The sequence below is a fragment of the Lathyrus oleraceus genome, chromosome 6, assembly GCF_024323335.1.
Source record: "Lathyrus oleraceus cultivar Zhongwan6 chromosome 6, CAAS_Psat_ZW6_1.0, whole genome shotgun sequence".
NCBI classification, from domain to species: Eukaryota; Viridiplantae; Streptophyta; class Magnoliopsida; order Fabales; family Fabaceae; genus Lathyrus; species Lathyrus oleraceus.
In genome coordinates, this window is record NC_066584.1 from 501341943 (window position 1) to 501358940 (window position 16998).

A 16998-nucleotide genomic window follows, 5' to 3' on the forward strand; every position below is an offset into this window, starting at 1 on the left:
ACCACATTCTGGTAGCCGAATACCACTTCCATCCAACATTAAATCCAGCTTTTTAAGGCACACGACTCTAGTGGTTTTTATGCGATAACTTTGGAAACATTATAGGTTAAATTTGAATGATATTTTATGAGATTTTTTAAGTGATATATGAGATGGATGATGATATATAAAAGAAAAAAGACAATCTTAACTTTTTTCAATTTTGATCTTAGTCACTTTGTCATGATTGATTGTTGTCTTCGTCTTTATCGTTCATTGTCTTCATCTTTTTCTTCTTTTTTAATCATTGTTATCTTTATCTTTTTTACGGGTGCTCATGGGTGCGGATCGACCCACAAACCCGCTGATCTAACCCAACTCAACCTATAAATTACCCAAACTCATTCATTTACGGGTATACCCAACCCACCCCATAATAACCCGTATAATTTTGATTCGCGTATTGAATTTGAGTTTTGCAATCCGCGGACCCGTTGATCCAACTCATTGATGTGCCTTTAGTAATTTCTTATTATTTTTATTTTTATTTTAAATAAAAATATATAATTAGTATCTCACTAATAACCATAATTTTTCCAAAAAAAACAATTATTCTCCACCAATAATACTACTAGACCAATGAGTTTACGTAATTTTAAGATTAAGTGTTATTTCTTATTTTATTTTGTATCATTTCTGATTTATGTATTTTATAGAAACAACGTGTCTGGTTGAATTTTATACTATTATAAAGTGTTATATCGAGTTGATGAATTTTATTAGATATTATATGATATGTTTCATTGAATTTGAGTATTATAAATGCGTATGATTGTATTGAGTTGTGTTTTTTTTTAAACCGACAAAAGGAATTATAAAAAATATGTTTTTTATTTGAAACACAACCCGCGAACCCAACCAAACTCAACCCATTAATGAATGTGTCGGTCCGGGTCGGGTTTGCCAATGAAATTGCAGGTTGGACGACGGACCCAACCCATTGAAATTTGAACGGATTGGATAATGGGTTAAGCCAAATACGATCCAACCCAACCCGCGCACACCCTTAATCTTTTTCTTCTTTGTTGATTATTATTGACTTTCTCTTTTTCTTCTTTTATTGATGTATTTGTCTTCATCAAAATCCTAAAGAAAGACTCTTCTTTAGAAATTGAAGATATTAGACGTTGATGCCAGATTGGTGGTGAGATAGAATAAGCCATTGTGTCACTCTCTCATTATCTCTTTATCATTCAAATTTTTTTTTTTGTTTTATTTAATCTTTTTTCTCAACCAAAATTCTAATTGAAAGTTTGTTAAAGTCACACAAAATAGTGTTTTTCTCACTTTCAATATTTTCAAAAAAATTAGATTGAAAATTTTGAAGATAACATATCAAAATCTATTTTGTTCTAAAATAAATTAATATAATATATTTGTAGATGTCAATTTTTTTTTTAAATTTAAACCAAAATAATTAAAATATTAAATAACAATTATTTAGAAAAATATTAATCACTTTTTAAATTTTAAAATTAGCACATCATATTCGTTGTTTATAGAGAAAAGGGTTGCAATACTTCCCAAATATATTTGGGACATAAATTCTACGGGACTGTCATTATTAAATTTTAATTTGATAATTCAGGTATATATCATAGCATATAAAACATATTAAGAGAGAAATCAAGAATCATACCTCAAGGTTTCATGAGACCTAGAAAATATTGGGATGGAGTAAGACTCTAAGCCTAAGAAATTTTTTCCTTGAGTAGAACCTATCCAATATATAACACATTCAGAAGATATATATATATATATATATATATATATATATATATATATATATATATATATATATATATATATATATATATATATATATATATATATATATATATATAAACAAAAAATATATGAAATAAGTCATAACTGGTCTATATTATATATATAAAAAAAAGGTTATAACTGGTTTATTGTCGCATTTAAATATATATGATAAATATCAATTACCCAATAACAAAATCTATTAAATAAACCATAAAAAAAACTTGAAGCTAATATGTATCAGGAAAAAAAAAATTGGGGGAGGGGGATTTAACAGAGTTTGAAGAAGCTTCAAGAAAATTCAGGAATTTCCACATATTCTTCACAGTAGTCTCAAAATCTTTAATTAGATCAAGTTCCAATGGAGCATGTTGAAATCCTGCAAAAATTAAATCGTTACTTTATTTAAGCAAACATCATTTATATAATTAAAAAATTATATAAATGCATATTAAGAAAAAGGACTAATAAGTACTCTGCACTCATGGAATATTATTTGATATAAGAACAAACATAATGATAGTATAAAAATAGTACAAGAGAATGCAGTTAAAAACGTGTATGATGATACTATACATACCAATCTAAATAATTGACCTAAGCTGTAGAGAGAAAAAAACAACACACATGAACAGATACGTGGATAATACAAATTGTAAGAAAATGTTGAAATAAAAAATTAATTGAAGCACATTCTGTGACATGGCAAGAAAGAAACAGGTTGATAAGAGGAGAAATAATTTGTTGAGAAAAAAGTTTTGGCACTCGTGACTCACTGTGGATGTGCCAGCCAACCAAAAAATGAAAGTGAAGAAAATGAAAAAGAGAAGACAATAGAAGAAACAAATTAGTTCTGCACAACGTCGCTGTCTGCACCATGCAAGACAACTTGTCAGACCACACACACTCACTTTTTTGACACTAGAAACAAATTATTTTATTATAGCATCTTTCTTCTATATACCTACTTAAATAACTACTCCTATAAGTTTCATTTTAATAAAATAATATCTTTATTTTTTTCAAAATATATATAACTGATTATTTAAGCGAGTGAGATAACTCAGTTGATATGTTTTGATCGAATTAAATGAAGGTAAGTTATTGATCCCTAAGAAAGTAACATTATGAAATAATAATAATAGTAAAACATATGATTCTAGGTTACTAGTGTTGACTATTTGTGTAGGTACCTTTATGAAAGATGATAATGATTAGTGAAAATTTCCTGCTCCTGCTCCACCACCAGCTCCTCCTCTTCCTCCGCCTCCAAAGGACTGTGCAGCATGAATGTTTCTTTGATCTCCTTCCATGGAAACTGGCAGGTTAAATGCAGCTGCTGCATGTTGATGATTCTGTTGTTGTTGTTGTTGTTCCCTTTGTCCTCCAACAACACCGCTCATGTTTCTCACTATCTCACCAACTCCTAAAAAGTCACGAGTTAGTTGACTGCTATCTGCACCTCCACTTCCAAGCCCTACACCTCCTCTTCCCGTTTCAAATATTGAAGCATTCCCGGTAGCAGCAAAAGAGTTCATCAAATCCTGCAAATTACTCTGTTCGTTATTCCCGCCGCCAAAACCGTAGTTTACACTTCCACCTCCCATCTGGAGAATTCTGTTATGCTCGCCACCACCGGCACCAGCAACACCAGCACCAGTACCAACACCACCGGAAGAAGCTGAATTAGTAGCAGGAGTGTTGTTTCCGAAGCTCTTGAGAAGCGAAGTTGCGGTGGTACCGTTTCCATTGCTTGAAGTTGCACCCATTTGAGCAGCTTTCTGAAGAAGTGCAGTTGCTGACATTGAAGATATAGCAGTAACAGCATTGATATTGTTGTTGCTACTGTTTCCACCTCCTTGAGGGAAACAGTTGCTGAAAAGTGATGGAGCACTACTTGTTCCACCTGATCCAGTGAAGAAATTTGTCCCTTCATTATTCATATTCAAGTGCTCGGAGAATGAGTTGTTGCTACTGTTAGTATTAGTAGTACTGTTACTCGAAAGGAAATTCGGAATGTTGAAGAGATTGCTGTTGTTGGCGGTGTTGTTATTAGTCTGCTGCATCATCAATCCTTGATCAGAAACATAGTTTTGGTTTGGATCATGAATGTTATTGTTGAAGAAGGAATTAGGTCTGAAAGTGGACTGGAGAATGTTGTGGTGGTCGAATTGTCCGGTTCGACTCGCGGCTGCACCGAGTCGCAGGATTTCAGTGGCTGAATTGTTGTGGTGGTCTTGTTGATGTTGCATGTTGGGCATTTGTGGAGCAACTTGGGATAAGTTTAAACCCATGCTGTTGTTGTTGTTGCCGCCACCTCCGCCGCTGCCGCCACTTCCGAAAAGATGTGATCCAATGGCACCAGTTAGGGTTATTGGTGGCTGTCTTGGACCCTCTTGAGCCAATGCATCGCAGAAAGCTCTATGAGTTATGAAACTGTCTCTCCTGCATTGACATTAAAAAATTATTAACAACATGATTTCAATCACTTAGTTAAAAAATTCATGAATTAGACAATAACTTAGTCAATAATATTACTCAATTAATCATTAAAAAATAAAATAAAATATACTAGGGGCTAATATTTCTATATATAGAGAAAGAGAGGATTTTATATTTGAAGATTTTTACAAATTTCTTTTTTGATGAAATGGTTGGCTATATACACTGTAAATATGAAAGTAGTATCTAAAAGCTGTCACGTACGTATCCTGAATTACACATAAATTACTAGAAGTGGAACTTGACCTTTTCAAGTAAAAGACAATAAAACTCTTAATTAAGAGTGAAAAATAATTGACATCAAAATGAAAGAATGTGATACTTAATTAACTAATTAACGAGTGGACAAAAATTTGCGTGTATTTATTAAAAAGAGTATAGTTAGACAAAATTATAATTTGAATACCTCTACAAATGTTTAAAAGGTATATAACTAAAAAAAACTTCCTAAAAAAGCACAATTAAGCATAATGATATTAATTTCACCACCAAAACTTGATTATAAGACTCATCACTCTTCCATAAATAAAAACATACTCCCTCATTGTATTTATAAGAAAAAATTTATAAATTTATTAATCAAGTAACGTATCTGATATATATATTTAAAAAGTAAATTTTTTTTATAAATATATCAGAGCTAATAATATTTTTGATAGAGACTAGTTTTGAATCAAAATAGACAGTAAAAAACTTTTTGATAAGAGAATTTAATACTACTGAGTGTTTATATATGAAAGGAAGATTGAGAGAGTTGAATAATTTGATTTAGTCGTAAGGTTATCATGAAAAGGAGCACCTGCAAGAGTCCAGTGTACTGAACACAAACACAAGTTGCCAACCAAGAAGAAAACAAAGATCGTAATACAACACCACACAGCTTCATGCCATAGCAACACGTGAATAGGAAGAAAAAGAAATGGCCTAAAAAAACTGCACGGTTCCCAAGAAAAATTCAGAAAAAAGGTGAAGTGTTTTTTCCATAATATCCTTTTTTTTACGAGTAGAGAGAGAAAGATTTGCATAGTTATAAGGTGGTGGGTGCTCTTTCCTCCGTGTGTGTCTTTTGTTTGTTGAAGAAAAATTTCAGAGATCATTCACGTGGGTAGATGTTTCCATCCATTTCATTTGCCCACAAAATATACACAAATATAGAAACATGACAAACAAAAACATACCAAAACCATAGAATCTTATTCAATCAATTGCTATTGCTGTCAAATGTAAAAAAAATATCATTATTATCAACCAAATTCAGTAGATAATATTGAAAAGCATCTTAGTCTTTTCCTCTCTATAGTCATTTGAAGAATCTAACATAAACAACATGCCCTAAAAATGATAACATGACATCAAAATGACACACATTAAAATTCAGCCCTTGTTACTTCGATTTCGATTAATTAGTATTAACATGAAATATAGTATGTAGTATGTGAAGTTGTAATATGTTACCTGGAGAAGAGAGTGCCGCAGTCACACCTGTATTCTCTGGTGCCACAAGTTTTGGAATGTGCTTTCCAATCAGATTGAACAGCGTATTTCTTAGAGCACTTATCACACTTCCATTTCTTCTCGCCGTGTTTGCGAGAGAAGTGTTTCTTGATTCCGGTGAGGTCACCGAGTGCTCTGGAAGGGTCATGATGAACACATGTGGGCTCAGGACAGAGATAAACCTTTCTCTTAGGCTCTTTTGTTGTCTTCTGCTTAAGCTTCCAAGGCAAGTTGTGTCCTCTTCTGTGGAGCTGTAGGTTTTGCTCTCTTTGGAACCCTTTGTTGCATACCTCACAGATAAACCTGTTTGTTGCCATTAGGGTCTTGGGAGATAGTGCTATCACCTCTGCATCTGGATCTGTTTCCATTGAAAATAGCCAAACAATAAATTATTACAAAAATTCACACAAAAAAATTAAAATTAATTGAGAAAATGAAGCTTCAAGAGTCAAGACAAAGGTTGATTTCCATGTCAAACAAACTGACATTGAAATTCATTTCATTCTATTTTACATTTATGTTTTTAAATTAGGGTTCCGCACTAGGGAATTCTTCTCAAATGAAAACAAAAAACAAACACACAAAAAAATAGTCTGAAAAAACATTGGTAGAATTAATGAAAATACTCAAATAGATAAAATCCATAATCGGATTTTATTTTTTAAAAATGTATCTTATTGATGGAAAATTGCTTGGTGTAAGTATGGATCTATCGCAGTTAGTTTAGCAGAATCGTGCTGACACAGCGATTCTGTCAATCTTATACTGCGAATCGAAACATGCAATTAGAGCTTAATTATGTAAGATATAAATAGAATTAATAAAATAGTTGAGAAACTTGCTTGGTGTTCCAGGTTGGTTTCTCTTTTTCTTCTGAGATGTTGCAGCCGGAGCTGGAGCTGCAGTTGTTGATGACGGTGGCAAGGAATGTTGCTGTTGATTCATTTGATTTGGATCCTCTTCTCTGAATCCAAAAAGTGATGCCGAAGAAGATGAAGCAGCCATATCTATATATAACAACCTTCTTCAACCAACTAGTAAAACAATTCTTTAACTTTTCTAGCCTTACAACACAATCACAATTTTGAAAAATCTAACATGCAAATTGAATCCTCTTCAATTCATCACAATCTCAATCTCACAAAAATTTAAAAAAAATGGATGAGATATAGAACAAACTAAAGAACAATAGATATAGATATATATATATATATATATATAACAAAGATGAAAAAACAACAAAAAGCAAATCAAGCCATTTCTTGCTTGAGATGGTTTTGATGATTTAAATGAGAAGAAACTTGAACTGATTCTTTCATTGATGATTTGTTGTCATGCAGATACATCAACACATATACAAACAACATATTTTTTCTTCACTCTTTATTATTATTCTCTGCCTTTTTTTCCTCTTCAAAAAGTTTTCCAGATTTTCCTCACTTTTTCATCTCTCTCTTTGTCATAAATGAATTATTTTATATTTTCACAAAAATAAAAAATAAAAAATATATATATTGAAAGAGAAAGAAAGAGTGAGAGAGGGTAATCCCTACAGGTCGGTGGACCCAATCCTTAGTCATAAAACGACATAGAAAGTTGAAAGCACCATGAAACAGCTACTACTACTACAACCCCCCTCTCTCTCTCTCTAAAACTCTTTCTCTCTCTTAATTTGTAGTATCTTCTTACTCACTTCCAGACAAATATTTGCTCATCATGCAGCCCCACAGAAATTTCAAAATTCAAAAAAGGACAATGAAACTGAAATTCAAGTTAATGCATGAAAGAATAATTAGCATTGGTAAATGAAATATGAAGTTTATAAATAATTATTTTAATTTTTATTTTATTTTTTTATTAATTAAACTGAAATGATTTTTTTTTTGAAGAAAAAAAAACACCTGATGTTATGTCTGAAATTCAGTGGAGGTTTCAGAATGAGTACATTTACCGTTTAAAGGGTTACACTGACATGAAAAAAGCAAAAAAATGATTCTGAAACTCTCTTTGCTGTGTTTGGCTTACTTGTTTTGAAAGAGCTTATTCTGTTCTGTTATCACTTTCAATTCTTGCATGCAATGAGTAATTGCCTTATGACTATAGTTTTTTTGTGTTGATTTTGCTCTAAAAAGTCACAATCATAACTGAAGGGTAATTTAGTAATTTTATATTAATGTAAATTAAATAAATAAAACAAGTCACAATCAAAAGACTCAAGAAAAGACCTAATCCAACCACTATGGATAAACAAATGAAACAGAATTTTTTTAGAAACAGGGTGGAATTTGATAACATCACAGGGCTGTTACTTTTTCTTAAAAGACAGGTTAATTTTAGACCGTGGATTAAAATTTAATCACTTTCAAGTGGATTTTTTGTGAGATATTACCATGGAATAAAGTGAAATATGTGCTTTTGGGGAATTATGAGGTCTTTTGATATGGATAGTTAATAGTATTATTATGTGAATTTTTTTTTTAGATAATTTTTTTTAGCAAACATCGTTTTATTTTATCATTTTATTTATATTTCTTCACAGTTGTCTTTTCTTTTTCTCTTTCTAAATCTTTATTTTTATGGATGAAGTTATTTTTTATTAACAACCAATAGATAAAAGGGAGAGAGTCATTCTTTGACAGAATGACAACATGATCATAAATAGGAATTCTTTTTGACTCATAGTTGATAAGAGATTAATTAATGTTTAAGTAATTACAGAGTCATAAATGGTTTATAGTTTAATTAATATCTAATTGAATATATATTCATAATTTAAAAGTAAATAAATTTGCTCAAAATAAAATTTGGTTAAATATAATTTCAATCTTTAGAAAATAATTTATATGAATTTAGTCGGAATAAAAAAAAAATATATATATATATATATATATATATATATATATATATATATATATATATATATATATATATATTATATATATATATATATATATATATATATATATATATATATATATATATATATATATATATATATATATATATATATCAACAAACAATATGTTCGACTTACGTAGATCCGTTTTGCAATTTTCTTTTAAATTGAACGGAGCAAGTATAACTGAAGATACGGATAAAAAAATATGAAAGTCGTGTAAAGTCTAAGAATTGTAAAAACTTATTATAATGTTTGCATTTGTAAAAGTTGACAAAATACTGTGACCGAATAGAGATGATATATCACAGGGTGCAAGTTTAAAGTTTTGATTATTTTGCAAAAATAAAAAACAAGTAAAATAGACATGTTTGACATACCGTTTATAAATTCAGGAGTGATAAACAAACTTGTCCTCTCCATTTAAGTCGGTCCTGCAAAAATCCAAAAAAAAACGAGCAATGTAAGATCTAAATCCGCTTCAATTTTTTTTTAAAAGGTTTCATAAAATTAATATATATTAATGTCCGCATATGCAAATGCTAATGCTAACAAAAAAAATGAAATAGAGAGGAACGGACATATTACAAAATACAAGTCTAAAATTTTGTCTTGCATGATAAAAAATGTAGAGAAAACAGATATATTCGACGGATGAAACGTCTTTAGCTACCTCTATATAGACCAAATATATCGGTTATTCAATAAATTAAAAAATATATATTTACAATGACGAAATAGAATATTAAGTATTTTTTTATAAAAAAACAATTATACATATATATATATATATATATATATATATATATATATATATATATATATATATATATATTAAACCTAAACAAAAAAATGTAGCTTTTCATTAAATAGTCAAAAACCTGTGACAACATATGAGTAAGCCAATAAAATTCAAGTTTGTATACCTAATCTCTAGTTTAAATTTAAACCTTTATGGAAGTTGGTAAAGTTATAGTGTTACAGTTACCTTTCAATCTTAACATCAATCAAGCTATGTAATTAATTTAATTAATTATAGTTTAATTTCAAGTGGAAGAATATTTAATCAAAAGACCCAAAAAAAATAAAAAATGAAGTCCCAATCATCGTTTTCTTTGTTGGGTTCTATTCTGTTGTCATTCTTTTAGACAAAGATCCAAAGTACAAGAAACCAAATAGAAAATCTTAAAGTATTATGGTTTGGAATATAATAGGATAAGAGCCTGCATCCATTAGTTTTTACATTCTTAAAATATTCAAACATAGAGATCCAAAACAGTCAAACAATAACTAATATGCTTGTTTTCAAAATAGGAGATCCTGTCCAAAATTTTCACATATCTTTTAGTTGAAATTTTTTATTTATTTTTATATTTAGACAAACTAAAATGTTAACTCTTAGTGGCTATGCATTAAGCAATGAAAGAGTGTGAGACTCTCTTTAGACTTTTAGTGACTAGTTATAACTTAGAGGATGGTCTCCTTCAATGATGGATACATTTTCTTTCAACAAATCTTAACATTTTTGTCTTGTCTTTGTTTTTTCTATGTCCTATTAGACCAATTTTTCACACACCTAAAACTTAGTATAATTTGCTCAAAACATTGCTATTAGTGTTAAAACACAAAATTTAACGTAATTTGGAGAATACTTGTTTCTTATTGTCAATAGATTGTGAATCATAAACACAAGTTTGATATTTGGAAAGAAAAAGAGAAGAACCTTTTCTATTTGAAATGTAAATATTAAAATTAGAGTTTACTATATTTCATTCTTATAAAATCGGCTTTATCACTTTATATAAATTCTTTAGAAATTCTATATCTAATAAATGTAGGATATGATATTTTCTCAATACATTTATCTCACACCGACACTATTGAGTATGGTGCGTGAATATAAATGACGGATGACTCATATCCCGATCGATAGACTCGGATATCATATTAAAACTAGAGTATGCTCTAACTCATTCTTACAAAATCATCTTTAAGTGAAAAATATTACTCTATATAAACTCTTTAGACGATTGATAGAATTGGTAATTGTGTTGTTCATTTTACTTATAACTTACTTTTCATTGATTAAACTTTTTGTTAGTTATAAAGATTGAGTGAGTGATTACATTTATATTGGCAACTAGTTGACCTGCTATAGCAGTTAAGATACATCTCAAGTGGACATCTATTAGTCTTGGCAGTTATAATTGATATAACGCAGTTATCCTAACATACTTCTAATACCCATCCTCCACAAACTCATTGGGGAGTAAACAACCATGAGTTTGTGCCTTAATTCAAGATATTTAATGGATGATAAGGGTTTAGTAAGCATATTTGTTAGTTGATCATTGCCACGAGTGTGCACAACTTTGAGTTGCTTTGCCATGACCTTATCTCTTACAAAGAACAGATTAATCTCCATGTGTTTTATTCTAGATTGCATAATAGGAATGTGGGTAAGCATAATAACAACTGATTAATTGTGACAGAGGATAAGTTATGCTTAATGATAATGCCTAATTCTTGAAGGAGAGTTTGTACCCAAAGTGAATCAGTGTTGTTTGAGCCAAACTCATGTACTATACTTCAGTGTTGGACCTGACTACTACAAACTGCTTTTTGGACCACCATGAGATGAGGTTGTTGCCAAAATAAATGGATGCCCTAAATGTACTTATTATATCATCTGGATTAGAAACCTAGTCAACATCACAAAAAACTTGTAAGGATGTAGAGGTAGTAGGTAAAAGAGGGGAGAGATGCAAATCATGCTTAATAGTACCTTTGAGGTACCTTAGAATTCTCTTCACTGCAACCCAATGACTGTTAAGAGGATGTTACATAAATTGGCACACTTTGTTGACTGTATCCGAAATGTCAGGTATAATAATGGTTGCATACTTCAAGGTACTTACAACTGACTTGTACAATAAAGGATCAAGTAATGCAGCCGGCCCTGTTTTACTTAACTTGCATGTTGATTGCATAAGAGCGTTGACAGAGAAAGATTCAATCATGTTAGTTTTCTGAAGAAGGTCCATAATGTATTTGGACTTAGTGAGAAGGAGAAAGTCATGAGAAGCTTATTTAACCTCAATACCTAGAAAATAGTCAAGATCACACCAAGATACTTGAGTGAGAAGGCAAGAATCAAGTTATTGATAACATCTTTGAGCAGGGTAGTGGAACTTCCAGACAGAATTATGTCATTCGCATACACTATGAGATATATAGTGTGGCCATTGGAAAAGTATGTGAAGAGAGATGGATCACACTTTCTTTACTTGAATAGAAGATCGAAAAAGGCAGCTTAAAGTATCTCAAACTATTGCATATGGGCTTGTTTAGGGTCATAAAGAGCCTTATGCAATTTGCAGACAAGTGAATGATTGTAACTTAAAATTTTTTGAGGTTGCTCCATGTAGAGCTCTTTATCAATGAGCCTATTTAAGAAATCATTATTAGTATCAAGTTATTTAATTGGCCTTTGATGAGTAATGGCAATGGAGAGAATGAGCCTGATAATGATAGGATTGACAAAAGGAGAGGAGGTCTATATAATATTCAAACTATGTCTTTGATGAAAGCCTTTGGCAACAAGCTTGGACCTAAAATTATTAATTGTTACATCAGGGTTTTCCTTGACCCTAAAAATACATTTGCGAACAATAGCTTGCTTATTGGGGGCAAGGGAATCAAAGACCGAGTTTTTTATGGAGCAAGGCATCATATTCAGCTTGCATACCTAACTTCTGATATAAGTTAGCAAAGACTTACTTAACAATCTTTGGATCATAGTGTAATAGCAACAATCTTGGCTCAAGTCTTGGTTGAGCAAACCTATACTTGGCTTTGGTTTGAATATTATGAAGGTTAACTAGTTTGGATGGTACATGAATGGACAAGGGAGGTATAGACTGAGTATAAGGTGATGAAGAGGAACATATGAGACTAAACTAGTTAGAGGGGCTTGATTAATTTGAAGGATTTGAATGAGTTAAGGGACTGAGTTGAGAGACTGTAGGTATAGATGAGTCATTTGTAGCTCCAGTTGTGGAATTAGAAGAGGTGGGAGATAAGGGATCTTTTGAAGTGAACTCGTTGATGGATTCATTCGTGAAGGCATTGATAGGTTCAAGAAGCTCAGGTGATTGAGGTAGGTTGGTCTTGGAGGAAGAGGGTTCTAAAGAAAAAGATGAAGTAGGATTTGAGGATGAGGAATTAGGATTAAAACATAAAGGGGATAGAGTGACAAGTTTGTTGGATGATAGATTATTAGTGAACTTTGGAAAGAGATTAAGATATGGGAACCTAGATTAATTGAACATGACATCTTTAGAGATGTACAATCTACCAGTAGAAGGTAGACACCTAAAGCCTTTGTGGGAGGTTTAATAGCTAAGGAAGAGATACTCATAAGACCTAAAATTAAGCTTGTGAGTATTGTAAAGCCTAAAAATGGGAAATCAATCACATCCAAAGACCATTAAGAAAGTGTAACCAGGTTAAAGCTTGAACAAGAAGGTATAAGGGACTTAAAATTTAATAGAAGATGAAGGTATCCTATTAATGAGGCAACAAGAGTGGAAAAAGCATAATCCTAGTAAGATAAGGGTAAGGAAGCTTGACTAAGAAAGGTAAGGCCAAGGTCCACTATGTGTCAATGTTTCTCTCAACCACACCATTATAACTTTGCAACATAAGTTTAAGACATGAACGTTGGGATTCCCTAGTCTAAGATGCCACATATTAGGCAAATTAGCATATACACTTATAGAGTAAACACTAGGTACAACCTTATCAACGACAAAAGAAGAAGGAAATAAAGTGGACTTAGCAAGATTGGGCGTAGCTATAGGAGGGAACTTATAGAGGTCGTCACTCCTAACATGAACTTCTAGAAGGACAACATTGGATACTTGTGATTTTACAAGACATTTGTCAATAGTAAACAAGAAATAAATATTGTCATCTCATGAAAATTGACTAAAACTCATGAGGTTTTTGGTTATGTAGGGGACAAGAAGGAGTTTACTAAGTGTGATATGTGTGTGAGGGTGGAAAGGGGGAGGCAAACTATTAGAACTAACAGAGTGAATATGCAAAACTTGGCCATTACTTGTGTAAATTTGGTTATACCCTTCAAAAGGAGTGAGTTATTGAAGATTCTTGGCATCACTTATAACATGGTAGGATTCACCTGAGACAAGGAACTAGGATGTAGAAGTGTAAGGTAGTGTGTTTTTAACAAAGGTACTTGGAGGACTTTGAAATGGAGGTTTTGGTGGTGGAGGTGGCCTAGTCCATACATTGTTTCAAAAGTAAGCAAGATGACATTTCCAAGAGTTTTGATTGTAATGATTGCCAATAAAGGAAGATGGATGGAATTGTTAGTTGAATTTATGCCAGGAACTCAAAACGGAATGTCCAAACCTAGAGTAAACTTGACAAAGTTGTTAGATAAACGACCTCATCTTCCTCTTCCATTTCTGCCACCACAACCAGGTTTGGCACCTCTAAAAGATTGGTAATCATACTCAGGGTTTCGGGGAGTGACCTGACAAGAATGAGATTCATATGTGATAGTTTGAGATTCAACATGAGCTTGTGTTAGAGGCATAGTCTGAGTTAGATTTAAAGATACTATGTCTAGAACTAAAGTCTTATCGAAATTTGTAAGCGTAAGGTCATGATCAACTAGAAGAATTTCAACTTTGTCCATATTCATGATGTCAAACTTGCTCTCAATAACAGAAATCACTGAAGTATAATCTGAAGACAAACCTTCAAGTATCACATCTATGTGATGTTAAGTTGGTAAAGGATCACCAATGGAGGCTAACATCAACAATAGTTATGATATTAAGCAAATAATCTTGAATTGACAAATTATCAAGTGTGATAACACGAAATTACACACGCAATTGGCGAGCTCTTGCATGCATTTGCTTTTGAGAATAGCCGAACAATTGATCCCATATCTAATGCGCACGCGGACATCCTAGAACGTGAGAAAGGATTTCGCTAAAAAGCATAGGTTAAAGCCAAGATAACAACATTTGATCCTTTTGTAGCCACGCGGATTACTCAGAATTCACAAATCTAGCTGTGAACTACATCATCAAGAAATTGGAGTGGAATTCGTGTGCAAACCACAAATTCTATGAGATTGTGCGCATTAATTAATGTAAGGTTCAACTTGTTGACGCCAAAGATGAAAACTCTTCTCATCTAATTTCTATGCAATCTTGAGCGAGAAATTAAGACGACGTAATTCATCGTTTGCTGAAGTTGTGTCGGTGCTAGAGTTATTGAGACTTAGCATAAACAGATGGCGAAGCCGGTGCTAGAGTTGCCATGACCTAGGATCGCGTTAGCAATTTGATTCGACGATAAAATTGATAATTATGTTGTTCATTTTAGTTATAACTAACTTTTCATTGTTTGAACTTTTTGTTAGTTACAAAGAGTGAGCAACTGGTTGCATTTATAATGGCAACCAATTTACTTGCTACAACAGGTAAGATGCATTCCAAATTGAAAAATAAATTTTTGTGTCATTCGAAAAATATTTTCTCATTACACAAATTAAAAAGAAAAATAATATTTGTGTCATTCGAAAAATATTTTTAAATAAATTATGATTTTTAGAAATACATATAAAATCATGTGTGATTTTAAAATTTTTAAATAAAAAAAAAAAGTTATCATAAAAAGGATAACATGGCCAGGCCCAAATAAAAAACAACAAACTTTTCTTATTAACAACCAACAAATTTTTAATTAGTCTCTTTTGAGATAATTCTTAATATACTCACTCTCACATTTTGATAAACATTTTTCAATAAAAAATATCTGATTAATTACTATACACTGTCTGTGTAAAAAGATTTACATTGTCGATTCATCACCATCACCCGTTTGCATTATTTTATAGATTTTTAAAATAAAAATCAAACTTATTTCAATATCCAACGTCTATGATTAACTGACAGAGTAAAATCTTTTTATAATGTTAGTGTATTTCAATTAAATCCTAAAAACATATTTAATTTTCGTACTTATTTTCTTAAAAAAAGTTTACACCAAAAACTATTTATTTAAGATACATATTTTTTTAAATAATTTTTTTAGTAATTATTATCATTTCATCTATAAATAAAAAAATAAAAATAAAAAATATATTTTAAAGATTCTATTAAAGTGCATGCATTGAAGATGCTCTTAATATGGATTGAGGGAGAAAATAGTTCCCTAAAATCAGTAGACTTGGTTATCTAAGTCAATCTAAAGACAATATACATAAAATCATACAACTTTATAAAATAAAAAGAGATTCATAGAATTACCTCTTTAAATTTTTCAACAAGTCTTTAGCGTTCGGTTTGAAGAAGAGGAAACTTGGTCTTGATCTTGGATTGCACCCGCACTTATATATCTGCATTTATAGTTGTTTTAATACATGTATTTTTTACACATAAAACACTATAAAATATGCAATAATCTTGAAAAATTGTTGAAATCAGAAAACATATAGTTAAAAATGATGAAAATCTATCTTAAATTGATGAAAATCATATATTCAAACAATTCATCAAACCCGAATTATATAATAATACAAGTATTTATTATATATTTGAGAATAATATTATTTACGCATAAATAAAAGATAATGTTATACCTGAGAGTAATATGATGACTTCAAGATAACCAAAATTCATGCTTAACTTAGTTTGTTTTATTTCACAAATATAAAATGAACACATGAGATTTGTAGGAAGATGGTAAAGATGGGGAGGCTTTATAAAGCCCTTTTTTAAAGAAATATATTTATTAAAAAAAAGGTGTTTTAAATAGGAAATTCTTTATATATTTGTTAAAATATTAAAAAAAAAATAAAGTCGGTAGTAAAGTCTATGGGTTGAAGGAGGTTTTATTTATCATTAAAATGTAATAATATTCTTATATTCAATAAAATATTATTTAATTAATATTATATTATATTTTAATTTATTATACCAATTTAGTCAAAGTTTCATAAATATACATTTGAATAACAATAACTTTATTTGTCTTAATGACAAATGTTTTTTTCGTGCAAAAATAAATAAATACTTTTAAATGTATTGTAAATTTAATAATAAATTAAAAAATTATTGTTTATTGAATAACCTTAAAATGAGAATGTATATTGCAAAAACAATCAATTTTTAGAAATATGGAGAGTAAAATTTTTCTAAGAAAAAGGATACATGGCCAAGCAAAAATTTGAAAACAACACTATATTAGATTGTATC

The 16998-nt window shown here is 30.6% G+C and overlaps 1 protein-coding gene across 1 annotated transcript; it reads right to left on the reverse strand.

Moving 5' to 3' along the window:
- Positions 1-1901: 1901 nt before the first annotated feature.
- Positions 1902-16507, reverse strand: LOC127097701 (protein indeterminate-domain 5, chloroplastic). The gene is made up of 7 exons (XM_051036192.1): positions 16383-16507; positions 16051-16139; positions 9079-9132; positions 6645-6809; positions 5764-6160; positions 3000-4251; positions 1902-2185 (listed from the first exon to the last, which is right to left on the reverse strand). The coding sequence occupies exons 3-6, from the start codon at positions 9119-9121 to the stop codon at positions 3021-3023; spliced, it is 1836 nt and encodes a 611-aa protein (XP_050892149.1). The 5' UTR covers positions 9122-9132; positions 16051-16139; positions 16383-16507; the 3' UTR covers positions 1902-2185; positions 3000-3020.
- Between the last annotated feature and the right edge of the window lie 491 nt (positions 16508-16998).

Excerpts from the sequence above, each read along its gene's own strand:
- LOC127097701 (XM_051036192.1), bottom strand. The coding sequence starts at position 9,121 with ATGGAGAGGACAAGTTTGTTTATCACTCCTGAATTTATAAACG. Across the intron at positions 6,810-9,078 it reads CACTCCTGAATTTATAAACG|ATATGGCTGCTTCATCTTCT; the intron begins GTATGTCAAACA and ends TGTTATATATAG. Across the intron at positions 4,252-5,763 it reads TGCGGCACTCTCTTCTCCAG|GAGAGACAGTTTCATAACTC; the intron begins GTAACATATTAC and ends ATGTCAATGCAG.